The sequence below is a fragment of the Mchenga conophoros genome, linkage group LG15 (assembly GCF_057382185.1).
Source record: "Mchenga conophoros isolate Kocher_MC1m ecotype Shallow Benthic linkage group LG15, M_conophoros_male_GT1.1, whole genome shotgun sequence".
In the NCBI taxonomy this organism is placed as follows: domain Eukaryota; kingdom Metazoa; phylum Chordata; class Actinopteri; order Cichliformes; family Cichlidae; genus Mchenga; species Mchenga conophoros.
Genome location: NC_140540.1, coordinates 41,073,590 through 41,101,375, shown reverse-complemented (window position 1 = coordinate 41,101,375; position 27,786 = coordinate 41,073,590). Strand labels below are relative to the sequence as shown.

The 27,786-nt window shown below is 42.1% G+C and overlaps 1 protein-coding gene across 3 annotated transcripts; it reads left to right on the top strand.

The window, feature by feature from the left end:
• Positions 1–3: 3 nt before the first annotated feature.
• LOC146558959 (calcium/calmodulin-dependent protein kinase type IV) lies at positions 4–27,190 on the top strand. 3 transcript variants are annotated; one of them, XM_085246226.1, is made up of 12 exons: positions 4–837; positions 3,731–3,809; positions 4,172–4,234; positions 6,534–6,616; positions 7,731–7,803; positions 17,711–17,801; positions 18,719–18,793; positions 19,801–19,876; positions 20,188–20,314; positions 20,898–21,050; positions 21,640–22,129; positions 24,208–27,190. In XM_085246226.1, exons 1-12 carry the CDS (start codon positions 731–733, stop codon positions 24,246–24,248), a joined length of 1,458 nt encoding a protein of 485 aa, XP_085102352.1. In that variant the 5' UTR covers positions 4–730; the 3' UTR covers positions 24,249–27,190. The 3 variants fall into 3 exon arrangements, 2 of the variants coding, with proteins under 2 accessions (XP_085102352.1, XP_085102353.1); XR_014888492.1 differs by having other exon boundaries at positions 5–837; positions 21,640–22,381; XM_085246227.1 differs by having other exon boundaries at positions 5–837; positions 21,640–27,190.
• Positions 27,191–27,786: the final 596 nt, after the last annotated feature.

Here is a 27,786-nt window from a genome sequence, read left to right as displayed (position 1 = left end):
TCTCTCTCCCTCCGCAGATCCATCAGACATCTGGAGCAGCCCTACCCGGGAATCAGACCCCTGAGCATCGAACGCTGACACCCTCCACCTACTCACCCCGGTGTTCGCAGTCTGTTTCCCGACACGTACCCGCTCTTCGGTGTTGCTGTGGTGGCTCTGTGGGCTGCATCTCCGGAGGGAGGCTGCTGCGCTCCGGAGAGACGGACGGTCCGTTTCTGCCAGTGAAAACACGGAGGTACTAAGCCTAAACCCGGGAGGATGGTGATGGACTGAGCTGATCCGACGTCTGAGAGGTTTTTAGGGCCCGATGGAAGCTGCGACACATCTGGACCTGGAGCGTCTGGATCCCGGCTCCAGCTTCAGTCTGGATTAAAGAGCCGTGCTCATCACCGGGGGTTCGGTGTATTTGTTTTCTTCTTTTAGTTTTTGCCCTTTCCTCACAGATAAACGGTCCTGATTGAGAGTTTGAAGGAGCAGGCGGATCCCCCTCCTCCTCCTCCCCCTGCCGGTCTGGATTAAAGCCCATCAGGATCATGAATCATCCCCCCTCCGTGACTCTAATCTGGGTTTTACCGAGCTGGATTTAAATCTGAGATCTGATCGGGATTACTCTGTTCCTGGTTCTGATCGGGTCACATCTGGCCCGGTCTGAACCGGTCCCGGAACTGGTGTGATCTTTGACTCGGTCCCGGTCTTCTTGGTGCTGGTTTGGGGGAGGTCTGCTATCATCATGCCGACGTCCCGGCCTGGTTCGGAGCCGGTGGAGTTCTGGGTGGACGGATCAAGGCGGGACGGGACTGTGGAGGAATTCTACACCCTGAGCTCGGAGCTGGGCAGGTCTGGACCACATTATGGGGGGGGCAGGGGAAAACCGATGAGTTCATATGGACACTTCATTGGGCCAAAGTTGCCTGCGTGAGGGGTCCATGTGATCCTTCAGGATTAACTTTGGCCACACTTTATAATCCATCCCGTGGATTACAGAGTTACTCATTTGAATGAGGTACCGGTTAAATACTGGTTCCTGTTGGAATTTAACGGGAAACACCGAAGCAAGAAAACGAAGCTTGAGCTTTGGTGTCAAAATGTTGTCAGCAATCTTTGTCTTCTTGTGTAATCACAGAGTGAAAATGTGTTTTATGCGCAGCATCTTGCTGTCTGCACATTCACGTTGTGTAACCAATATAAGATTTCAGACTGCGCCACTTTAAGCAGATTTAAGTGAAGGTTGTTAAAAATATTGATAACAGTAAAACACAGCTGCATCACGTGCTTGGTGCACGCGTATAATCTATCTATCTGGTGTATGTATCTATACATATTTGTAATGATTTTCAAAATGAGGTATATTTTTTATCAAAGAGGTTTTGCATTTTTAAGACTAGTATTTGATTTGGTTATTTAGCTTTTAGCTCTATCTAGGTGGTAAATTGGAATATTGTACTGGCATCTATCCAATTTCATACTTACTTTTTGATGATAGGGGAATTATTTCCATTTGCCGATACAAGTTTTTTTTGAACAATTTACAATACAGTTTGTCAAACATTTTATTAATATATTTGAACACTTTACAGATTTTTATTAATAAATCATATTAATATCTTCCAGGTTTTCAAGTCAGTATTGATGTGGATATTTTGAAACATAAAAAATGACAACATAGAAATAAATACATTCAAATGTCTTGCATTGATCAATAAGTACTTCGGTTGCTTAAAGTACATTTAGCTTACACGTCTCTACTTTGACTGCAGCAGTTTTAATCCTGTACATTTATACTGCTGTGCTTTTGCTCCAGATGCTCTGACGCTTCAGTGTCTGCCAGTCTGGGTGGCTCATGTTTAAAAACCATAAAAAGTCAGAGCAAACATGGAATTTGAGCTAAAAGACAACAAAGATGAGTCGTGAAAGAGACCTGCAGACTGTTTGGAGCTCGGGCAGTTTGTTCGTTGTTTGAATGTTTACAGCGTGCGGTGGACTGTGTGTATTTACACACTGTGTTTGTTGTTATCTCAGCAAACACCAACACCCACAACACTGACAGCAGATCTGCAGAAAATGATGAAAATGATGTCAGCAGTGAAATCAAACGTGTGAGCATGCCGCCACCAGTTCTATTACCAGGTGTCCTGTTGCCATGGAGACCAGCCAGAGAGAGAGAGAGAGAGAGAGAGAGAGAGAGAGAGAGAGAGAGTCTGTGGTTGCTTCTCAGATGGATCTGTTTCCTCCATCTGTCCCGGCAGAATACCAGATCCCTAACCACACACACACATACACACAGAGTTGTGGTTGTGATCCCATGTCTTAATTGGACTTACCCTTAAGTAATCTTACTCTAATCCTAACTGAAACCCAACTCTGTTCCAGCTATAATCTAACTTAAGTCTAACTTTAACAGGCAGGTGTGAAAAGAAAAAAGCACACTCATAACAGAAAAGATGGGAATAAAACATCTCAAATAAAAACTCAACTTGATTTTTTTTGTATACGTCCACCAGCTGTTAAACCTTATCTAAACCTTTTTAATTTGAGTAACAGATAAGTTGAGTTTCATACTGCCAGATTCTATTGCAGAATCTGCTGGGGCATTATTGGATGGATGAACCCGTTGTGCATGTTTCAAACACAAGGACTTCCTCTTGTAGGACCAAAAGTACCTACAGATTCGAGGCCTCTATGTTAATTGGTTTAAAAAATACTATTTTGAGAGAAATGTGTGAGATGTGTAAAATGTGGAGCTGCCACAGCTGCTGTAGTTCTATAAAAAGCCTCGTGTAGATGAGGTCGTGAAATTGTACTTCAAAATTAAGGAAATTATTTTGAAAAGAGAAATTATTTCTCTTTTAGCACAAGAACAGTGTGGTGGGGGTTGTAAAGAAAGAAAACCCCACACAAACCTGGAAGAGTTGAAATGGCTGGCAGTGGACAGCTGTGAGAATATTGATGGTTACACCCTCGTGCAATAAAGAGGATGTATGCGGTATAACAAGACACAACGATCAATTTGTTTCACTAACTCATCCACACGAGGCATTTTGTAGAGGGAACAGGAGCCATGGCAGATGTTTGGCTTTACATGACAACTGTAATCTCCGCATTTCAAATTAATCTTGAAATTTTGACTTTAATATAAAAATGGACATTCATTTTTTTTTTCTTAATGTGGCCCTAATTCTCCGTCGTATAGTCTAGTGCAGGGGTGTCCAACTCCAGGCCTCGAGGGCCGGTGTCCTGCAGGTTTTAGATGTGTCCTTGATCCAACACAGCTGATTCAAATGGCTAAATTACTTCCTCAGCATGTCTTGAACTTCTCCAGAGGCCTGTTAATGAGCTCATCATGTGATTCAGGTGTGTTGACCCAGGGTGAGATCTAAAACCTGCAGGACACCGGCCCTCGAGGCCTGGAGTTGCCTACCTCGGTCTAGTGGAACATGTCTGAATGCCCTTCAGTGGAACAAACACTAGTTTCTTGGGTTTTTTTCACTGCACCAACATTTAAGTACCAGCAGGAACCAGTAAAAAGTCTAAATGTTGTGTCATTCATACAGTAGAATAATTATCAGTGTTTCCTGAAAATGAAACTAAATTTTAGTACTTAGTTCAAGTGCCTGTTTGGCTCCAATTAAAGAATCTCAGTTCCTCCTTTTCAGTAGCTCAGACTGGTTTCCATGTTGTACACACAGGTCTTTGCAGTGTTCAGGTTTAACTGTTTTGTGTTTCCTTCCAGAGGAGCGACTTCTATTGTGTATCGCTGTGAGGAGAAACAGACCCAGAAGCCCTACGCTGTCAAAGTCCTCAAGAAAACGGTCAGTGAACCAGCATGATGGAGACTTTAGCAGTCCAACAATATATAACATGTGCACAGATGAGTCGAAACATTATTAGCAAGAAATGATGAAGAAAATAACGTAGACTGTCCAGTTAGAACAGTGCAAGTCAAAGTCTAGGAGCCAAAGTGTTGGTTTGCCAAACTGTGTTTGATGGGGTTCTTCTGATTCTTGGTGGCTACCAATCCAACGTCCCGGACGGATCTGCTGCTAATATCTTTGTGATATACAGGAAACCTTCAAAAATCTGTAGGGTAACACTGTTTCAGCAGAAGACATTTGTTATATTTTGACTTATAAGGGTAAATCCGTCCATTCTGATAATGTTTCTTCTGTTGCAGATTGACAAGAAAATTGTTCGCACTGAAATCGGCGTTCTGCTGCGTCTTTCTCACCCAAACATTGTAAGTATATGCGATATATGTTATTGGGGTTTTCTCTCTATAACTGTAGGGTCTTTACCCTACATTATAGAGCACTTTGAGTGGTTTGGCACTATCTAAATGAAACTAAACTGAATGGAAAAGAGGGTTGAGTGCCTAAACTAGGTTTTGTGCCGAGCTGTAACGATGCTTGTTTAAGGGAGTCTGTGGGAATTGGGTTGTTCTTGGACCCAGCCTTGGTTCCATTTGGCTGCAAACAGGTAAACGTTTTTCTGAAATGCATTTTCAAAACCATCAGAAACTTAAACGTGGACCTGCATTTGTAAAGAATTATTTGATGGGTGGAAATGGAAGTCTTAGCCCAGAGATCCACTAGACCCCAAATGATCTATCAGATGACAGCCAATAAGCTCCCAGACTGTGAGCGGTCTAGTTCAAGTCAGGTCACTCGTAGAATATTTATATGTATTACTTAATCAAAACTTTCCTCCAGCTTTTAATGTCGTTGGATAAAAGCGTTGTAGAGTTGTGAACTTTCAAATCAAATTCAAATTTTATTTGTCACATACAGTCATACACGGTACGATATGCAGTGAAATGCTTACACAACTGCTTGTGACCTAAAGAAAAAAAGAAAAGGCTATGAATAAGAAATAAATATGAAAATTAAAAAGGGTAAATTTAACTGGGAAGGAATAAGATAAAATATAAAAATTAAAGTTGAAAATAAAATAACTGTACAACAAAATACACAATACACAAATACACAGTATAGAAATATATAAGAATGTATGAAGAAAAAAAAATAATTATATATATATATATATATATATAAAAATGTCCAGTGTCCACATTTGTGTCTTGTGCAGTGCAAATATGCTTAAAGTGATTTAGTGATGAAGTGATTCGATTAGATGACCACACATCTAATCGAATTAGTGTAAACAAAGTCCAGAATGTCCAGCGGACAACTTTGAGGAATTATTCTTGGTCCATTCATGTGAGTCACAAATAGTTGAAATAAGCGCAAAATATGAAAATATGGAAGAAAACACCAAAACAGACACTTCGGGTTCTGCCAGGACATGAATTAATGACTTAATTTATAATATGCAGAATAAATCAGTTCATTTTTATTGTTCATGTTCACCTGGTCTGGTGTGACTGAATAATCTCTCTTATTTTCAGTCGACTCTAAAATTTTCCCCATAAATCTCTCTTTTCTTTGTATCACTGATTTTAAACACGACCCTTTAATGTGAGCTAAAACACTTGTTTATGAGCTTGTAAGAATTTAGATTCAACTTTCTTTCAGTCTGAGCATGGCCCAGAGTTCATCTACCAAGTATGCAAGCTATAGCATGTATTCTAATATTTTATTTAAGACAAGACTGACGCATCAGTTCTGTTTTTCTTTTCTTAGTACTGTTTTAAAAGCAGGTCGATAAACTGCACCACATCAAAGTACGTGATGTGTGTGCTTTTTTTTATTGTACTTTAAGTATTGAACTGTCTATTGTCTGTTTCATGTTTGTTTCTTTATTTGTTGAATCTGGGACAAAGATGACTGGAAACATGAAAAAAATCTCGTTACTATGTTCCTGCTTGGAAAGTTCAAAAATACTTCAAAGTGTTTGCTCTTCTCAAGCATGTTTTAAGTGATATTGAGTGTTTATGTACCAGAGGCAGAATCAGTTGGTTTTGCCTTCACTATTAGTGCAGTTTCAGTTAGTGCCTGTTGTTTACCTGGTGGTTAGGCTTTGGCACTAAAAGCTACTTAGGCTTTAAAGGCTGGGTTTAGGCTCTGAAGGATCCTTGAAAAGGTTTACAGGCCTAGGCTGGGATTAAGTTGTATTAATTAACATCTAATCCACCCTGAAATGAATTATTGGATGGAGGGATGGATGAATAGGAACAACTTGGTTAAGATTAGGTTCTATAAAGTGCTTAGTTAGGTTAGGTTTAGGTTTTACGCTGATAGATAATTAGTAGGTTCAGACACTTAAAATCCTGAAAGGGTTTAGGAAAAGATTGTGCTTATATCGTTCACATTAGAGTTGGGAATGACACAACCAAACCCAGGATGCTATTCTATACGACATCTTCATGTGTCACTGAGGAACACCAATGGCTTTGACAAAACTGGACATTTTTGCACTCTTACAGTGAATTATTCAATTACCAGTAATTTGAGCAAATAACAACAGTCCCACAGAAGTTCTATTTTTATATGGACATTGTTATTTACATATATGACTCTCAGTACTCGCTCATGCATTTTTAATATATTTCTGGCTTCTTGTGCTTTCCTGTGGCTCAGATCCAGCTGAAGGAGATCTTTGAGACAGACACAGACATTGCTCTGGTGCTGGAGTTGGTGACTGGAGGAGAGCTCTTTGACCGGTACGTACACACTCACATTAGCTGCTTTAGCTGTCCTACTGACATTGCTGTAGTTTTTGTGTTTAATTGAAAGTATCACTGGTTGGCTTAGTTTGAGAAATCTTTGATTACAAGTTGGGCTGTAGTCTGCAGTTCAGTTACAGTAGCTGTTGTGCAGTTGTAATGGCAGTAGTTGCTGTGCTGCATTTGTTACATTAGTTTCAGTGGTGTGTGTAGGTATATGCATTGCTGTATCATCAGTGGTTGCACATGCTGCATCAGTTGTGTTGGTTGGTCAGTTGCAGGTGTTGATCGAGATGGTGAATAGTGGAGTTTGGCTCGATCCATTTTGTTGTTATGTTTAGTTACAGATGTTGAGTTGGTGTGTTTAGATTTGCTGCAGCAGCTGTTGTGATTGGTGGAGTAGCGAAAGTTGCAATCGTCTATTTTTGGTATATGGTTTTGTTCAGGGTTGGCAGTGTGGCTGTAGTGGCAGAGGCTGGTTTTGCTGCAAAAGTTGTGATGTTTGGTTGCTATAGTTAAGAGCACAATTCCTGCTAATGAACCAATCACTTAACTTGGCAGTTTTCCTGTAGTTGCAGTGGTTGCCATGGTTAGATGTTGCTGTACTTTGGGGGTTTTAGGAGTTGCTGTGTCCGGTTACAGACGTTTCTGTAACTGAAGTTCTATGTTTGGGCACAGAGGCCCCTGTGTTAAGTTACTCATGCTGTTATTAAAGAACTTGTCATGTTTACTGGAGGTGTTACTGAAGTTTCCGTGTCAACGATTGGTCATTTACATAAATTAACATGTTTAGTTGAAGCAGGTGTTGCTGTGTTTCGGTGGCGTTGTTGGTGTAATGTGATGTGGTTGTTTTGACTGCATAAGTTGCCATTTTTACAGGCTACAACAGCTACAGCTACAGCGGTTTGCTCATTTTGTCCTGAGACTTCCAAACTGAGATGCAAAAGTCAAAGAGAATGAAAGAACTAACAGCTTGTTCCAACATCTCTGTTGGAAAACCGAACCAGACAAACACGTACATTAGTAAAGTGTAACCAATCAGAGAACAGATAAAGAGATGCTGCTCTTGATTTTCATGTCATTTTATCTTTGACTGTATTTTTGTTTCCAGGATTGTGGAACGTGGTTACTACAGTGAGAGAGATGCCGCTCATGTCATCAAGCAGATTCTGGAGGCTGTGGCGGTAAGATGCTGTATTCAGTGTCTGGTTTGACTTTGACAACGTTTTATTAAATTGTAATAAAAAATTGAATTATTGTGGAAACAAAGGCCTCTGCAGGCTACGAGCAATGAGAGGAACTACAGAAATCCTGAGAGGAATTACAAAAACAGACTCTTTGCCTATAAATAACCCTTACAGGCCCAAATGCTGCTGTTATTAATTTAAAACCAAAGCTTTAGCTGCTGTTTGGTTTAGTTGCTGTACTTCCCATGTTTAATCCCTGGTGCTGCCTTTGTTACAGTAGTTGATGTACTTGCAGGAGAGGCTTATTTTTTGACCTGTGTTTGGTTACATGTGTTGCTTAAATTGGTTGGCTTAGTTGGAGTGGATTCCTTGTGTAGCTGTAGGTCTTGCTGCCACTGCAGTAGCTGGTTTCATGGTTGTTGTTTGGTTGCAGTAGCTTCCGTGCTGCAGGTGCTGCTGATACTACAGTAATTGGTTTAGTTGCACAGTAGTGATGCTTAATCACATTTTCAGTAGTCGCAGGTTTATTTAGAGTAGCTGCTGACAGCTGGCATTGAGGCTCAATTTGATCTATTTGGCTGGTGTTGCTATACTTTATACTTCGTAACTGCTTGGTGTGGTTGCAGCAGTTGCTATGTTTAGTTGCAGTTTCCTCCGTTGACGCGTAGTTGTTTGGCTGCATTATTTTGCAGTAGTTGCCATATTTATTTCCAGCTTCTGTCATTCCACTAGTTTGTTTGTTTGATGTGGTTGCTATGTTTAGTTACAGTGTCGCATCAATTGCCATGTTTGGTTGCAGGTGCTTCTTTTGATGTAGTCGTTAATTCAGTTGCAGTAGTTTCCACGTTTAGCTTCTTTTGACATGCAGTAATTGCTGTTATTTTAAGGCTTAAAATGGAAGAAGGTCTGGGAACCTGAGCTCTGTCTGGGTTTTCTGCTTCTGATCAATCAGCTGCAGCGTCTCTGCTGTCTGTGGATCATTTACCTCCATCCACCCCTCTGCTCATTAGATTACTGCTCGCCCCCACCAGCTCTGCTCAGTCTGTGCAGCCTCACACCAAACCTCAGCTTTAAACAGTCTGTTTATAGATCTGAAAGGTTTCATGGAGAGCAGGTCGTCAAATCCGTAGAGGCAATGTATGTAAAATTAAATCAACACTGTCAAAGGTGTTGGGCTTTTATCCTCATCTGATGGAGCTAATTTACCGTTTTTTTGGTCACAGGCTGACTAGAAACGTATTAAGCTGATATTTATCTGAAAGAACTAGATGTGACATTTCATTAGCACAGAAACATTATACGGCTCTAACAGGAGTCTGCTATCTTGCCATTCAGAAGAGGATTTTTTTCCTCGTGTAGGCGTGAGCCCTCCTCCAACTGATGAATCACAATCTTCCTGTTTCTCAACAGATTTGATCAAACGTTGAAGTGGCAAAGAAATCATATTTAAAGGTCAGCGTGCTATGCTTAATACAAAACCAAGAAGCATTCACTGACATGCTTATACAACACTGTACTGAACACAGACACACAGAATGAGCTGATTAAAGAAGCGAGTGAATCATAATAACATGTCATTATCGCCAGCATGAGACATCCCAATCTTTTGATGATCGTCTGAAGCTTTTTGTTGCAGCTGCGGTTCTTTCTGTAAGCATAATGCAAAACACACTCAGGCTGAGAGGCGTGTCTGCCTGTCAAGGCAAACTCAGGGGACCCAACACAGGTGTTGATGTGTTTATACTGTTGATATATAAACATACTGTTGAGATAATTTTAAACACCCAGCACGCCCCTGCGGGCGGTTTATCCTTCAAGCTCGGGTCCTCTACCAGAGGCCTGGGAGCTTGAGGGTCCTGCGCAGTATCTTAGCTGTTCCCAGGACTGCGCTCTTCTGGACAGAGATCTCCGATGTTGTTCCCGGGATCTGCTGGAGTCACTCGCCTAGCTTGGGAGTCACCGCACCTAGTGCTCCGATTACCACGGGGACCACCGTTACCTTCACCCTCCACATCCTCTCGAGCTCTTCTCTGAGCCCTTGGTATTTCTCCAGCTTCTCGTGTTCCTTCTTCCTGATATTGCTGTCATTCGGAACCGCTACATCGATCACTACGGCCGTCTTCTTCTGTTTGTCTACCATCACTATGTCCGGTTGGTTAGCCACCACCATTTTGTCCGTCTGTATCTGGAAGTCCCACAGGATCTTAGCTCGGTCATTCTCCACCACCCTTGGGGGCATCTCCCATTTTGACCTCGGGACTTCCAGGTTATACTCGGCACAGATGTTCCTGTACACTATGCCGGCCACTTGGTTATGGCGTTCCATGTATGCCTTGCCCGCTAGCATCTTGCACCCTGCTGTTATGTGCTGGATTGTCTCTGGGGCATCTTTACACAGCCTGCACCTGGGGTCTTGCCTGGTGTGATAGACCCCAGCCTCTATGGATCTTGTACTCATAGCTTGTTCTTGTGCTGCCATGATTAGTGCCTCTGTGCTGTCTTTCAGTCCAGCTTTGTCCAGCCACTGGTAGGATTTCTGGATATCAGCCACCTCCTCTATCTGCCGGTGGTACATACCGTGCAGGGGCCTGTCCTTCCATGATGGTTCCTCGTCTCCCTCCTCTTTCTTGGGTTTCTGCTGCCTGAGGTATTCACTGAGCACTCGGTCAGTTGGGGCCATCTTCCCAATGTATTCTTGGATGTTCCTTGTCTCATCCTGGACTGTGGTGCTGACACTCACCAGTCCCCGGCCCCCTTCCTTCCGCTTAGCGTACAGCCTCAGGGTGCTGGACTTGGGGTGAAACCCTCCATGCATGGTAAGGAGCTTTCTTGTCTTGATGTCAGTGGCTTCTATCTCCTCCTTTTTTCGTCCCTTGCCTTCTTGTTCCAGTAGCCCACTATATATATATATATATATATATATATATATATATATATATATATATATATATATATATATAGGGGGTGCAACGATACACAAAATTCACGGTTCGGTTCGATACTTTGGTGTCACGGTTCGATATTTTTTCGATACAAAAAAATGTTCATGCCTTTTTAATTTGTCATTTATTAAAATTATAAATATATATTTTAACTCAAAAGTACAGTTTTTAAATTTAACCCTAACCCTTGTGCGTGTTTTTTTATTTTGACAGCGAATGCGCACCTGCGGACCACTTATGTGCAGCCCTGGTTATTTAGCTCGTCATATTGCAGCCACAGAAATTCTTTTGTCCATGAAACCATAAAGCTGCACTTTCTTTTTGCCTTATGGTCTGATTTGTCATAACTTTTCCGTTTTGTGGTAAGCTTTTCTTTGGCTGTCACTTCTTCACCCTGACCTGTCTTATTTGGCTCAGCAGAACTGAAATGCTTTTACACGCTCACTCACATAAGCTCAGCGATTCTCTGCGCGATCAACCTCTCACATGTTTAAGCTGCAGGAGATTTCACTTGTCATGTTTGCATAGTAAGCTAACGATTAATAAGACGATGTCAGAGGAATTGGTGCACAAATTATCATCACTCACAGATCAGTGCTGTTGCTCTCTATACACAGTTCGCACGATTGCAAAGTGAAAGCAAAAAACAAGCGCAAATTCAAACACGATTTCAATATGTCACATATTGACAGTGGCTCACCGATGCCAATGACATAATTACCCAGCTACATTTCTGAAAGAATGCAAAAGCATTGACATATATTTTTCCTTCCTAAAATAGCCCGACGGGCAGGGAAGAGATAGATTTTGGTAGCCCGACTGAAAAAATCGCTAGCCCCAGGACGTCGGGCTAGCGATATTGCGAGCCCTGTATCTGATTGAGGAATCACTCATCTTTGGAAAAGAGAGTTTATTACAGAGAAATGCCTCTTTCCAAAATAAAAGCTATACTATCCGCTTCTTCTGGGCTATATTCTCAGCAGCATAAGGAGAATCATGTGCTAACAGCTGTCTAAATGACTCGGCTAAAGTTAGTAGCGTGCTTGCTTGTTTTTGTCTGCTTCCACTTGTCTTTGCACTAGGATGATGTCGGAGTAAATGTGCAGTCATATTCGTTGTGTTCCCACTAGTGCTTTCAGGTTAATCTCGTTGAAATGACGTTAACGCCACAACACGGCAAATCTCCGTTAACGAGCTACCGCCGATCGCCCCGTGCATGGGGCTAGACGGCCAACACGTTAACGAGCTAACTGCGCTAACACACTAGTTTCCACCCATGTAATTGAGCATTGCATGGCACATCCAACATACTGTTTTACTTTAGTCCATGACTCGCTTACCTTCAGGGTCATACGTCACATGAAAACCAAAATAATTCCAAACGCCAGATCTGAATGAGGGTGGGGGAGGTGCCCTGCGCTCTTCCTTCTGACTATGCTGTCTGTGTTGAGCGCTCAGTGGATCTGCGCTCGACAGTGCAGCCTAGGCGGAGTAGTCGAACGCAGATTCACTGAGCGCTCAACACAGACAGCATCGTCAGAAGGAAAGTTGATAAAATAAATTACAAATGTTGTATTGTTCGATACATATGCGTACCGAACCGAAAGCACTGTATCGAACGGTTCAATATCGATACGAATATCGTTGCACCCCTAATATATATAACACCCAGCAGCAGGGGCGTGCTGGGTGTTATATATAAAAACACCCAGCACGCCCCTGCGGGCGGTTTATCCTTCAAGCTCGGGTCCTCTACCAGAGGCCTGGGAGCTTGAGGGTCCTGCGCAGTATCTTAGCTGTTCCCAAGACTGCGCTCTTCTGGACAGAGATCTCCGATGTTATTCCCGGGATCTGCTGGAGCCACTCGCCTAGCTTGGGAGTCACCGCACCTAGTGCTCCGATTACCACGGGGACCACCGTTACCTTCACCCTCCACATCCTCTCGAGCTCTTCTCTGAGCCCTTGGTATTTCTCCAGCTTCTCGTGTTCCTTCTTCCTGATATTGCTGTCATTCGGAACCGCTACATCGATCACTACGGCCGTCTTCTTCTGTTTGTCTACCACCACTATGTCCGGTTGGTTAGCCACCACCATTTTGTCCGTCTGTATCTGGAAGTCCCACAGGATCTTAGCTCGGTCATTCTCCACCACCCTTGGGGGCATCTCCCATTTTGACCTCGGGACTTCCAGGTTATACTCGGCACAGATGTTCCTGTACACTATGCCGGCCACTTGATTATGGCGTTCCATGTATGCCTTGCCTGCTAGCATCTTGCACCCTGCTGTTATGTGCTGGATTGTCTCTGGGGCATCTTTACACAGCCTGCACCTGGGGTCTTGCCTGGTGTGATAGACCCCAGCCTCTATGGATCTTGTGCTCAGAGCTTGTTCTTGTGCCGCCATGATTAGTGCCTCTGTGCTGTCTTTCAGTCCAGCTTTGTCCAGCCACTGGTAGGATTTCTGGATATCAGCCACCTCCTCTATCTGCCGGTGGTACATACCGTGCAGGGGCCTGTCCTTCCATGATGGTTCCTCGTTTCCCTCCTCTTTCTTGGGTTTCTGCTGCCTGAGGTATTCACTGAGCACTCGGTCAGTTGGGGCCATCTTCCCAATGTATTCTTGGATGTTCCTTGTCTCATCCTGGACTGTGGTGCTGACACTCACCAGTCCCCGGCCCCCTTCCTTCCGCTTAGCGTACAGCCTCAGGGTGCTGGACTTGGGGTGAAACCCTCCATGCATGGTAAGGAGCTTTCTTGTCTTTATGTCAGTGGCTTCTATCTCCTCCTTTGGCCAGCCTATTACCCCAGCAGGGTACCTGATCACGGGCAGGGCGTACGTGTTGATGGCCCGGATCTTGTTCTTACCATTCAGCTGACTCCTCAGGACTTGCCTGACCCTCTGCAGGTACTTGGTGGTTGCAGCCTTTCTAGCGGCCTCTTCATGGTTCCCATTTGCCTGCGGGATCCCCAGGTACTTGTAACTGTCCTCTATGTCTGCAATGTTGCCTTCTGGTAGTTCAATCCCCTCAGTTCTGACTACCTTCCCTCTCTTTGATACCATCCGACTACACTTCTCCAGTCCGAACGACATTCCAATGTCATTGCTGTATAGCCTGGTAGTGTGGATCAGTGAATCGATGTCTCGTTCACTCTTGGCATACAGCTTGATGTCATCCATGTACAGGAGGTGGCTGACAACTGCTCCGTTCCGTAGTCGGTATCCGTAGCCAGTCTTGTTAATGATCTCACTGAGGGGGTTCAGGATGAGGGACCTATGGATGGAGATATATATATATATATATATATATATATATATATATATATATATATATATATATATATATATATATATATATTAGGGGTGCAACGATACACAAAATTCACGGTTCGGTTCGGTTCGATACTTTGGTGTCACGGTTCGATATTTTTTCGATACAAAAAAATGTTCATGCATTTTTAATTTGTCATTTATTAAAATTATAAATATATATTTTAACTCAAAAGTACAGTTTTTAAATTTAACCCTAACCCTTGTGCGTGTTTTTTATTTTGACAGCGAATGCGCACCTGCGGACCACTTATGTGCAGCCCTGGTTATTTAGCTCATCATATCGCAGCCACAGAAATTCTTTTGTCCATGAAACCATAAAGCTGCACTTTCTTTTTGCCTTATAGTCTGATTTGTCATAACTTCTCCGTTTTGTGGTAAGCTTTTCTTTGGCTGTCACTTCTTCACCCTGACCTGTCTTATTTGGCTCAGCAGAACTGAAATGCTTTTACACGCTCACTCACATAAGCTCAGCGATTCTCTGCACGATCAACCTCTCACATGTTTAAGCTGCGGGAGATTTCACTTGTCATGTTTGCATAGTAAGCTAACGATTAATAAGACGATGTCAGAGGAATTGGTGCACAAATTATCATCACTCACAGATCAGTGCTGTCGCTCTCTATACACAGTTCGCATGATTGCAAAGTGAAAGCAAAAAAACAAGCGCAAATTCAAACGCGACTTCAATATGTCACATATTGACAGTGGCTCACCGATGCCAATGACATAATTACCCAGCTACATTTCTGAAAGAATGCAAAAGCATTGACATATATTTTTCCTTCCTACAATAGCCCGACAGGCAGGGAAGAGAAAGATTTTGGTAGCCCGACTGAAAAAAATCGCTAGCTCCGGGACGTCGGGCTAGCGATATTGCAAGCCCTGTATCTGATTGAGGAATCACTCATCTTTGGAAAAGAGAGTTTATTACAGAGAAATGGCTCTTTCCAAAATAAAAGCTATACTATCCGCTTCTTCTGGGCTATATTCTCAGCAGCATAAGGAGAATCATGTGCTAACAGCTGTCTAAATGACTCGGCTAAAGTTAGTAGCATGCTTGTTGTTTTTGTCTTTGCACTAGGATGATGTCGGTGTAAATGTGCAGTCATATTCGTTGTGTTCCCACTAGTGCTTTCAGGTTAATCTCGTTGAAATGACGTTAACGCCACAACACAGCAAATCTCCGTTAACGAGCTACCGCCGATCGCCCTGTGCATGGGGCTAGACGGCCAACACGTTAACGAGCTAACTGCGCTAACACACTAGTTCACACCAATGTAATTGAGCATTGCATGGCACATCCAACATACTGTTTTACTTTAGTCCATGACTCGCTTACCTTCAGGGTCATACGTCACATGAAAACCAAAATAATTCCAAACGCCAGATCTGAATGAGGGTCAATTTGCCTGTTGCAAGGAGAGCTTAACTTCTGTCTTGCTAGCTTGCCCTGTGCTCTTCCTTCTGACTATGCTGTCTGTGTTGAGCGCTCAGTGGATCTGCGCTCGACAGTGCAGCCTAGGCGGAGTAGTCGAACACAGATTCACTGAGCGCTCAACACAGACAGCATCGTCAGAAGGAAAATTGATAAAATAAATTACAAATGTTGTATTGTTCGATACATATGCGTACCGAACCGAAAGCACTGTATCGAACGGTTCAATATCGATACGAATATCGTTGCACCCCTAATATATATATATAGTTTCTGAGCATGGCTCAGTTGGAGGTATTGCTGTAGTTGCAAAGGTTGAATGAGTTGTGGTAACGACCATGTTTAGCTGTGGGAGGAGGTTGTTTGTTTGTTGGTTTAGCTGCAGAAGTTGTTGCTATATTTGCAAGGTTTTAATTCATTTTGATATTAACCATGTTTACTTGCAGGTGTTGCTGCTTTGGCAGGATTTGCGATTTTTGGTACCAGGCTTACTGCTGTAGCAATAGATTAGATTTAGCTGCAAGTGTTTTGGGTTGCTTGGTTACATAGCTGGCTAATTTAAAGTCACATACGTTGCTGTAGTTACCAGGTTTGTTTTAGTGCCAGTAATTGACATGTCTAGTAGGAGGTACGGCATGAGTTGCAGTGGTTGGCATAGTTACAGTAATTTATATATATAGCAAGTGACATTATTAATTGCATAAATTACCCTGTTTAGTTGCAGGAGTTGCTGTAGCCGTGGTTGATTTAGTTGCAGGTGTTGCTGGTATCAGTGTTGTTGCACATGGCAGCAGCGTGCAGTGGCTGCAGGTCTCTTATGTAACAGCTGCTTCCATCCTGCTGCTGAACAGATTAAAACCAGAGAGGATTAACGCACGCACACACTCGCACACACTGACCACAGCTGACCTACATCTACAAGAGAAACATACGCCCCTTTATGTGTATGTGTGTGTGTGTGTGTGTGTGGGGGGGGGGGGGGGCAGGATTACAGTACTGTTGTATTTGTTGTATGTGATGTGAGTGGCATTAATCTGTAGCACAGAAACATCCCGCAGCCCCTGAACACAGCAACAGCTTTAACAGCAGATTCTCAGCATCTGAGTAAAGACCCTACAAGGTTGTGTTTGAAGTTAGAAACAAAATATAAAAAGAAATCCATATTTAAAAGCAGAAGTGGAAAACGACACAGAGCCCGTCTGCCTGTTCTGAATTACAACCCCACACCTTCACCAGCATGAAGGAGGCTCTTTGACTTCCTCACAATGTCAGCAACTGATTTTGTGATTCAACATCAAGCCGTAACGTGAACCTTCTCTGTGGCTCTTTTCCTCCTGTTTGGCAGCTCAATCTTCAACATCCTTTGTCCTATATATAAACCATCTCTCCTACGCACATCTTTGCTGCTCAACCTGAGCTGTTCCTCTGATGTACTCATTCCTAATGCTGTCCATCCAGCTCTTTGGAAGATCTTCACCGTAGCCACCTCCAGCTCAGTTTCCTGTCTTTTTAAAGTGCCACTGTCTCCAAACCAAGCAACAAAGCACATCTAGCTGTTATAATCTATTTAATTTCATTTATATAATGCCAAATCACAACAACATTTACCCTGAGATGCTTTATATTGCAGGGTAAAGACCCTATAATGATACAGAGGTAATCCCAACAATCAAAGATCGCCCTATGAACAAGCACTGTGTGTCACTGTGGAAAGAAAAACAAGAGCGCGTCTGTGGAAACAAGAAAAACACCCTTTCAGCTAGATTGCTTGTCTTTATTTGTAAATAACATACAAAAAAAAACCTGGTCCTTTAGAATAATCAACAGTACACCGTTTTGTTATTTACCAGATAATTGCACTAAAATGCTATAAAAGGCACCATCACCACAAGAATAGTCAAGAGATGAGGCCATGGCCCTGTGATGCAAACTACGCCTTGATAAAGTTTTGATATTGGGCTCTATTCCAGTTCTAAGGCTAGAAACGTGTTTATTTTTGCTGCAAAGTTGGGGATTTTAAATTGGGAGTCCATGGGGACTGACTCGCTTTTGGACCAGCCTCAAGCTTCAAGTGGCCATTAGAGTAAATGCACTTAAGCTCTGGCTTCATTTTTCAGTCCAGGAAGTTTCCGCTTGATGAGGCAACAACTGGATCATCTTTCCCACGTTTTTCATGCTTTTCTTCTCTGTGCTTTAGTATTTACATGAGAACGGTGTTGTGCATCGTGACCTTAAACCAGAGAATCTGCTGTACGCCGACCTGTCTCTGGATGCTCCGCTGAAGATAGGTAACAAACTCTCTACATACCCTCCACATCTGAATACAACAGAATGAAATGACAAGTTTATCATGTTCCAACACAAGTTGTGGAAAATATTTTTCTGTTATTATCGACCACGCTGTCTGTTATCATCAGTGGTGAAACAGTGCAGTTTGGAAATGCCGAGTATGACTGTGATGAGACATCGATGATCTAAAACACATGAAAGTAAAACAAAACTCGTTTCCTGGCTCATAACAACAGGAAATTATTGCTTTGTTTACTTCAATTTTAAACATTTGCAAATAACATGTCAGTAACTGCCCTAAAGACTGTTTTCAAATCTGCTCCTATCATCTCAATTATGTCAGCTCCTATTGTGCTTATACTGTATGTAAAATAAAAATCAGCATTCTTAAAATAACCACAAACCGCGGTCGTCTTGTGGCCCTGAAAATATGCATGAACACTGGAGTTTGCTGTGAGAGCCCAAACATTTGCATACAGATTTAGCATCAGTCTTAAACTGAGGTTTTGCATACAGCTCAACCTTCAGTGTCTTTGGCTGCATTTGAGGCATTAAACTTGTGACTGCATCATATTTCGAGCTTGTTTAGTCCGAGAGGTAAAAACTCACAGAAACATATTGTTGGCTCAGAATTTGGTTCATTTTTGGAGGAGCTCCTGCGTCCAGATGGCCAGCGAGCCCTCGGCTAACAGATACAGATGGAAGCCTCCGTTCCTTTCGAGTGAAACTCTTCTCCACCAACACCTTCCTTTAGTTCAGAGACTTGCCTGCAGAAAAACACATTTTCCTCCACCTCCACTGCTTCACCCCCTCATTTCTCTTAATATAGAAACAGGAAACTGAACAAAACAAATGCATTACAAGGTTTTTATCTCGCTTCAGTCTGAATGAAAGAAAATATTCTCTTCTTTTACAGCTGACTTTGGTCTTTCAAAAATCGTAGATGACCAGGTGACCATGAAGACAGTCTGCGGTACTCCGGGGTATTGCGGTGAGTACAAAAATTGGTGTAGCGTAGCTATGAATACCACATTCACTTAAGCTCACTGTATTCTTATCTATATGGCCTCCAATCACACAACATTAGTCATCTCAAAGTCCTTTGTACTGTAGGTTGAAAGCCTACAGCACAAAATAGTCAAACGATCCGATATAAACAGCACTTGGCAATCAGAGAGAGAAAAATTTGCCTTTTAATAGGAAGAAACTTCCAGCAGAAAAAGGCTCAGGGTGGGGCTGCCATCTGCTGCGACCAGCCCGGGCTCAGAGCAAACAGTCGATGGCAAAAATAAGACTCAGCTCACAGAAACAACAAACAGGACAACACAAACTACTGCAAAGAAGCATAAACGAGTGAATGAGAGAAGAGTGATGGAGAAGTGCTACGAGTGTCATGTGAAAATTCTCAATTTTCACTGTGATCCTTCTAATCGGCTGAAGGCTGAAGGACAACCAGATAATGAGAAGTTACAACGTTAAAATTATTTTTCAGCATTGCTCTGAGCAGGATGCTTCTATTTTTGACAATGTTGTCAGTTAATTAGTACATCCTCAAAAACGACTGCAGTGTTGCTGTTTAAACACCAGATTTTTAGGACCAAACACAGAATGACTGGATGGTGTCTCTCCCACAGCAGCACATCGTGTTTGAGGAAGACTCAAACACTCCAGCATAGTGTGGGACCTTTAATCTCAGTGATACGACATGGCACAGCAGCAGGACTTGGTGGTGTAGTAACAGCCAATGAGCAGCACTTTGAGGTGTGGGGAAAGTTAAAGTGGTGACGATATGGCAGCTGACGCTCTGGATGGTGTCTGTAGATGTTGCTGTAGTAGGTGTAGTATCAGTAGTAGATGTGTTTATTCACCTGCGTTGCAGTGATATATGCGAGTGGGCAGTAAGGCGTTCCCTGTGGCGTGTTCTCTGTGGGATTTCAAAAACTCTCTGTTAGAGCTTCTGTCAGCCATCTGCTGTCTAACAGACTCCTCTGCTTGCAGCTCCAGAGATCCTGCGGGGAAATGCCTACGGCCCTGAGGTGGACATGTGGTCGGTGGGCGTGATCCTCTACATCCTGTGAGTCCATTAACACCTTGCTGCCAGTCCAAGCGTACACTCACACATATATACTAAAATATTCATCGCTGACTCACTCTCATCAGTATATAAGTTTTATGGCCCATCTGATTCATGACAGCCATTTAACACAATGACATAATGTGAAAGTCTGCATCCTGTTTATCTGCTTTCCTCAGACAGCAATTAAGCTTTTAATGCTGCCTTCAAATGGATCTGAGACCGACACACTGCTGTGGTTTCTCATCTAGAAGGGATGTGGCAAAATAAGCGTCCTTTCCTAGACTCTTTCCTTTGGTTTGTTTCCCCAGACTCTGTGGGTTTGAGCCCTTCTTCGACCCAAGAGGGGATCAGTACATGTATAGTCGCATCCTCAACTGTGACTATGAGTTTGTTTCTCCGTGGTGGGACGAGGTCTCCCTCAATGCTAAGGATCTGGTGAGTTACACCAATGATTTGACATTATTATTTATGTTAAATGTGAAGAAGTGCAGGACCTCACACTTTATTTTAAAGCTCTCAGACATGTTTTAAACTCTCGCTGCCCAGGACAGCGTAGTAGAAACTTAAACTGACCTGAAAGACTTTATACTGGGCATTGACTGGGATTGGTGACATCACTGGGACTTCACACTTTATATTAACTTGTCTGGAATCACTTTGGACTTGGATGTATATTTGTGATGCTGTTTTTGGACGGCTTGGTACATGTTGGATCTTTGGTTGGTGTCGACTAACACGACTAAGGCTTATGCTAAACTAAAACTAGACTTGACTTGAGTGGAGACTTGTTTGAAATGATATTGAGATTTATGGAATGACTTGACACACTAAATTGTCTTGGCCTTTACCTCTGGATGACTAAAGATCCATTTCTTGGTGTGATTTGAATTCAGAATGAAGTGAATGACTTGATAATTCACATGAGCCTGATTCTACATCTTGAATCTTAACATTTATTCATAGATTGGACTTGGACTTGTTTGAAGGCCTCGGTTTGTCCTGTCTGATTTGTCCGCAGGTCAGTAAGCTGATTGTCCTCGACCCTCACAAGCGCCTCAGTGTCCGGGAGGCCCTGCAGCACCCCTGGGTGCTGGGCAAAGCTGCCCGGTTCTCTCATATGGATACTACCCAGAGGAAACTACAGGAGTTCAACGCTCGACGCAAACTTAAGGCTGGTCCTTTGTCATAGTTTCATTTCACAGTGATTGGTTTTGTGGGCATCAAAGGTCATAGAAGACTTTTCTGTCATTTTAAGATTTGAGTTGACATTTTGGGAGATAAACTAGGGAATGACTCTTGTACATAAAGCCCAAAATGAAATCTGCTCAGAGCATCTGCACCTGTATACTATGTGGCCTAAACTTTTATATACACACACATAGACTAGTTAAACTGCAGGTGAAACTTCACCGGGGCTCCAGATTCCACCCACCAAGAGTTGGCTTTCAGATGATTCAAACTTCATGAATGAGGTCAGTAAAGATCTTAGTAAAGCTGGCTCTGGTGAGCCTGGGTGCAGCATAAAAATGTAAATTCAACAATCACAGGATTTACATTCGAGCGGGCAGTTGGTAACAAAATCATATTTTTTCTACATGGCATTTTGAATTTATTGAAATTACAGGACAGGGTAATAGAGAAACATATTTAACAGGGAAGAGGAAGCTGAAAGCAAATATCAACTCAACATAGTTGACAAATCTGCTTTAAAGACTTTTAAAAGATCCTGAATGCTCACTCACTGTTCTGTGTGCTGACAGGCGGCCATGAAAGCTGTCGTGGCCACAAGTCGGATGCATGAAGGTTCGCGGCGTCGCACAGACAGCTGTGACATTCCAGGTTCAGGGGCTTCCAGGCAGAGCAGCATGCAGCAGGACCCGCCTCCTGAGTCTGCATGCTCCACCCAAAAAGACAAAGAGGCTCCACCTCCTGACCAGCAGTTGCCACAGGAAGTTGAATCGAAGTCTGCTGACCCAAACGCCCTCAGCCCCTCTCCTCCACACAGCCCCAAACTACCCAGCTCTGATGTCACACCCGCAGGGCCCATCCCCACCAGACCGCCACTGCGCGCTGATGGGCTGCGACAAGTATCTGTAATCCCTAAAAGCATGCTGGTCCAACCCCGGCCGCCGCAGAAAAGCTGCTCTGTCATAGAGCCAACCCCCAGAGTTGGGGCCACACCCACACTGGACTCACCCCCGAGTCCCAACAACCTCAGCAATGGCTTCACATCTGGGGCGGAGCCTACCAGTAAGACCACCCACTGCCAGTGATCACATGGCAAAATTAAAAAAATTCTCGACTCTGCTTCAGTTTCACACAGAAGTAAAAAACGTTCAGCTTTCAGCAGCTAAATGAACTTATTTGGACCAAATTACAGTAAACCCAAAATCTGCAGCTCACATTTAACCCGCATCACCACACGTCTGGGATCTCTTTGGCTTACATGCTAACAGATACGGATTCATGGAGGGGTCGCTGGACATTTCTGAAGATGGGCAGGTGTTTTATCTTCTGTTTTTTAGTATAAAAGTATAAAGGCCTTCGATTATTTAGGAGAAGTAAAAATAATTTCCCCCATCAGCACTCGTTTATGTGAGGGTTGACTAAAAACACAAGAAATGTAATAAATGTGAATTGTCTGTTAAGCACTTCAATCTCAGCAGCACTGTCGAGCTTGTTTGCTCATTTTCACTGAGACAGTGGACGTGTTAAGCTAAGTCAGTGACAAATAACCAGCATGCTGGGGAGCAGTTATCAAGGCCGTGCACATTTGGACTGGAGGGTGTGTTAGCATTTAGCTCACCCACTACAGCACTTCATCAAGTAGCTCTGAATTATTCAGCACATCAGCAAGACTCAATATATTTTTGCAAAGACTCAACATATTTGGAAAAAATTCGAATAATAAAATAACTCGTAAGAGCTACAATTTATTTGTCTTACCACAGAAATGAACCAGTGACGTGTGTGTTTACAACCAAAATGAAGCACTCGATCAGTGACACCGGACGATGGCGTCTGTTATCACACCTTCTTACTTACAACCGGTATCAAAAGGGAGCTATTATTTTTTAAGTTCTTATTTTTTGTTATTTTCTGTAATATGTTACAGTTTGAGCTGTTAATATTAAACATGGCTAACATTTCAAATAAAAAGGTGAACGTATGTAAAAGTTATCCATATATGCAAAAAACTCAGAACTCAAAACTGTTTTCTGCTGTTTTTTGTATTTCTTTTTAAATGTATTATTTTTTAATGTTCAAAATCTTTATGTTTTCATCTGCTACAGGCAGTATATGCTTACCTAGTGTCAGGCTTACAGAAGTTAGCAGATTTGAAGAAAGTGTTTTTTGGGTGGGGGTGTGGGGGACGGATGAATAGCTCATTTCTGACAGGATGAATTGAGGAGTATTTTTAACTCTGCTAACTCTGCACTTACTATCTCAGTTGTAGAGATTTGGGGAAACTTCAGAAATAGGCCACTGTGGCGTTCAAAGTAAACTTTAATGGAGCACACATTAGAAAAGTAAAAACTAACACCCAGAAAGTTTCTGGATTACTGCAACTAAATGCAGTTATTGACTGAGCAGTTTATTAATACAGAGTTTTTAATAACCCAGATTCACCTACAAAATCTGCATCTAACATCAAAGAGGTTAATCGCCGGAGAAATAAACGACAGGTTTTCTTCAGGGAGGAAAAAAGTGCTTCATTTTTGCTGCAAACATTTATTTTGGTCTTTGCAGACTCCCACATTAAAGGGACATTACAACATTTTGCACCAAACACTTTTGCTAAATTTGACTATGACTCACATGTCCTACAGTTAGCTTAACATAGCATAATACTGGCAATAAAGAAGCAGCTAGCTTTAAGTCCACTTTCCACCACCTTCAGACTTAACAGCCCAGATCTCGTAAACAGACTTGGACTGCTATCATGTGGGCTTGATGAATGTATCCGGTACCTGAGGAATTAGGATCAAATTTTGACTCTGTTTCTTTTCTTTAGCGTTTCTGTGGTAACATTTGGGTGAGATCTGGCAAAGAGCTGACTGTTTGTGGGCCTAGATTGTGATTGTGCCTGCTGTGATTTAGATTTGCACCACAGCTTGGGTTTAACAAAATCAAGTTCAAGTCCAACATTCAGATAATGTATGGATTCCCTAACTGAGTGGCACCGCAGGCCGACCTTTACTGCAGCTAAACATTTAACAATCTAATTGAAAAGAAAAAGGAATTCGTTCAATTTCCACAAAGAGGCAATAATCAATTATTTCTATCCTATCCCAGGTTTAATGTTCATGCTTTCTGTCTGTTGGCAGGTGTAGGTGGAATTTCCTCCATACTTAACACAAAAACATGAAACTGAAATCCATGCTGATCTTTTCCTTTAAGTCGTGCTCTGGGACAAACTGAGACTTGAGTATTATGTTTGGGCTTCTTCTTCTCCTGACGCAGAAAGCGGACTTTTCCTGTGATGCTCAGGACAGAGACTGATTGTATTTTATTAAACGTACACAATGACTTGGCGCTCACCTGCATGAACGGATGCTCTTTATTCATGGACAAGGAGAGAGAGCGCAGCTTCATTTCTCGGCTTTTTCTTCTTCTTCTGCATCCCTTTTTTTAGCATGCGCGCTCAGACGCTTCAGACTTTCATGTTGCTGTAAAACTCTGAGTTTTTTAATCCTTTTTACTATTTACCGCCGACACCCGCTGCCGTGATTACGCAGCTGTATGAGTAAATAGAGTTCCTCCAGTGTGTAGCGTTCAGGTAAGTAACTCGTGTTTGTGATCTTCTCGTAAAACGTTGTGTTGTTTACACTTTATCAGCAGTGACGATGCGATCTTATTTGCACTGTACATACTGTAGTTTGGTTTTAGACAAGTTATTACTAACAATTTTACTGCTCGACTCGCTAAGAAACATGTTCAGTGTTTAAGCTCCCAAATATACCAAATTTGACCTTCGTGGAAAATAAACCCCTTTCATCCGATCTAAAACCACACGTTCTACCTCTTTTTGTACAGGGGCTTCCAAAATGAAATGAAAAGATGCAGATCTGGAAAGAAAATGAGATGAGACAAGAAAGATCCAATTTACATTTACACTTAAAGTTATGGTGGCCAAGACAGAACCAACAGAAAGTCTGAGAAAACACAAGCAAGCCAGCCAACAGTGTATGCTACCTAGCAGGAAACATTATACTGTTTGCTGGTTCCACAGTAGTTAATCGCTGTGAGGTTTTGGAGATGTTAGAGGAGTTTGTAAGAACACTACATTGGCTACCGAGCGGTTTCTCAAACATTTTGTTTGATGTGTCCAATGTCCACTCACGACACCACAGCTCATTAGTCAACAAGTCCTGAATTTATCACGAGCCAGTGCAGGAAATTCCTCTTAACTGACCGCACATATGCTCACACAGAGCAATTCATTTGTTTGCTTAATCACTGAGTGAGGCTGGTCAGGAGCTACAGGCTCGCGATGAACTGGCTGCTTCAGATGTTGTTTATCAGCATCTGATAGCAAGGCCACGATCTCCGAAAAATCATGGAGAGCCTTGCCAAGATGTCCAAGCCGGGATGCCTCTTACTTCATTGTTTTCTGCATTCGTTCCTTGTCTCACTGCAGGCAAGCAGTTTTCTTGTACTGCATATGAAGAATGGACACGACGTTGGTTTTTTGAATAGATGAGAGGGTGGATAGCTCATGTATCAGCTGACACTAGCAAGCTTGGTTCGTAAGCTGCATCCATTAGCGTAAGGTGAATGATGCAGTATTCTCTCACTGTGCTTCTGAAAGTGAAAGAAGGATGCTTAACTGCATCTGAATGACATCATCTACAGTTGAATCCGCCTCCAGTTGTTTCTCAGCAGAGAGCTCAGTCCACAGTGAACCGCTTCACATAAAACCAGTCCAGTCTCTACTTTATCGAGACGTTTTCACTTTGCAAACAGCAAACCTGCATCACAGCATCATGTCTGGAAGATAACTAAAGCTAATATCTCACAGCTTTGATTCTCAGCGGTTAAATCACCCACACAGACGCCCTGCTGATTTTAGGATCAAATCTTTTATTTTAAAAGAAGCTAATTATGTCTGCAGCACACCAGGCTGGATGAACGTCATTATATATCAAATTTGTAAATAATATTAATATGTTGAAGCAACGCATATATCTGGTATGTGATTTAGCTATCTTTTGATTCTTTTGACTCAATTCTTTTCAGAACTGAGTTAAAAGAATCTCATTTTAAAGCACTTTAAGAAGAAACGTGAAGAGATGCAGTAAAGTCTCATTAAGCAGTAAACTGTGGTGTTTACAGCTGCCTAAAGGTCTCTGCTTTGTGTTCTGTCTCAGCCACCATACAAAATCCTAGATTATGAAGAGGAGCACATTTGTTCCTGAAGGGCTTTTCTTTTTTAAAGAGGAACCACAGCTGTAACCAACACTGCTCCTACAATTGATGAAAACTGATGAATGGATGGACATGCTGATCACAAGCTTACCATCTCATAAATTCAACAGTCTGTCTAATCGCTGTCCCATATTTTATTTAGATAAAAAATATATTTGCATTTATGCATCAAATCATTCTCTTCAATTCAGACCACTCACCCGGGTTTTCACATGGTTACATGGGAAGTAATGAATCATTAAAAAGGAAATATCAAACCTGCAGTTTCAGACTGTCAGTCACAAAACATATATTTTGGATTTGAATTTCAGTTTGTGATTTGGTTCCTCTTTAAACCATTCAGTTAAAGCACGAGTTTTCCGTTGGACAGATGTGTCACAGCTGGATGCCACATTTACCTGAGCACAGGTGTTTAAAGCTTCTTGCCAGACGGAACACACTGGATAACTAGCAGTCACGGTGAACGCATGTAACTGTATATTTGATTTATATCTATACGCTTCTGTAAGAACATGAACATTTTGCTTCTATTTATCTAGCCTGTTAGAGATTTGCAGGGTGGGGTTGAAGTGGGTGGGGCTACAACTGTAAATGGTATTTGTTTTGTGTTTGAGTATAATTGTACCTTTTTTTAAAGATTCTGACAGCTGACATATAAAGTGACAGTGTAACAGTCTGAGCTGTTACACGTGTATCTTTGCATGTATTATTTAACTTCCTTTGATCACATCAGATTGAAGAAGCAAACAGGGAGTTTGAATCCTGCAGGACTCTGTAACAGCTGCTCAGCTGATCTGAGGTCTGTTTGACTGAACTTTTGCTGCAGGATGTTTCAGGCAGGGTTTTGCATCACATGTACAGTAAAGGATATGAATCACTCATTGCTTCTGGTCTTCTTTCCACACCTTTGCTGTCAGCCAAAGACGTTTGGAGGACAGATGGATGCAGTGTTGACGGTATTCTGGTATTTTCTGGTATTTCTTTTGGTGACAAATGAGTGTGCTCATCATACACACGTTTTGTTCGTCATACTCTTTCTACTTTTAAATAAAATAGAGAATTCTAGTGTGAAAATGCTATCATGGCGTCTAAATTCAAGTGTCGCTTTCAATATAATCGGACAGAAAATAGAATTCCTTGGAAAGATTTAGAATCAGAAAGAGGAAAGAGGAGGCTGGAATGGGTTAAGTTCAGGATATTACACAGAGTCAGTGCAACCTGATTGTAAATCAATTATGTAAAAAAATAAAAAATAACATATAAATATAAAACAAATATAAATGCTATGTACTTATATGGTTTATTTTTGACTTCTGTTGCCATGATGACAGATCTTTCTTCAAAATAAGATTTCTAATCTCAATGAGATTTTTACCTGGATAAATAAAAGACTAATAATAAAATGTAATTTGTGTTAACCCACTGAGCATTATCTGTTGGTTAGAGAAAAATCTACATGCATTTCAATTCAGAAATGC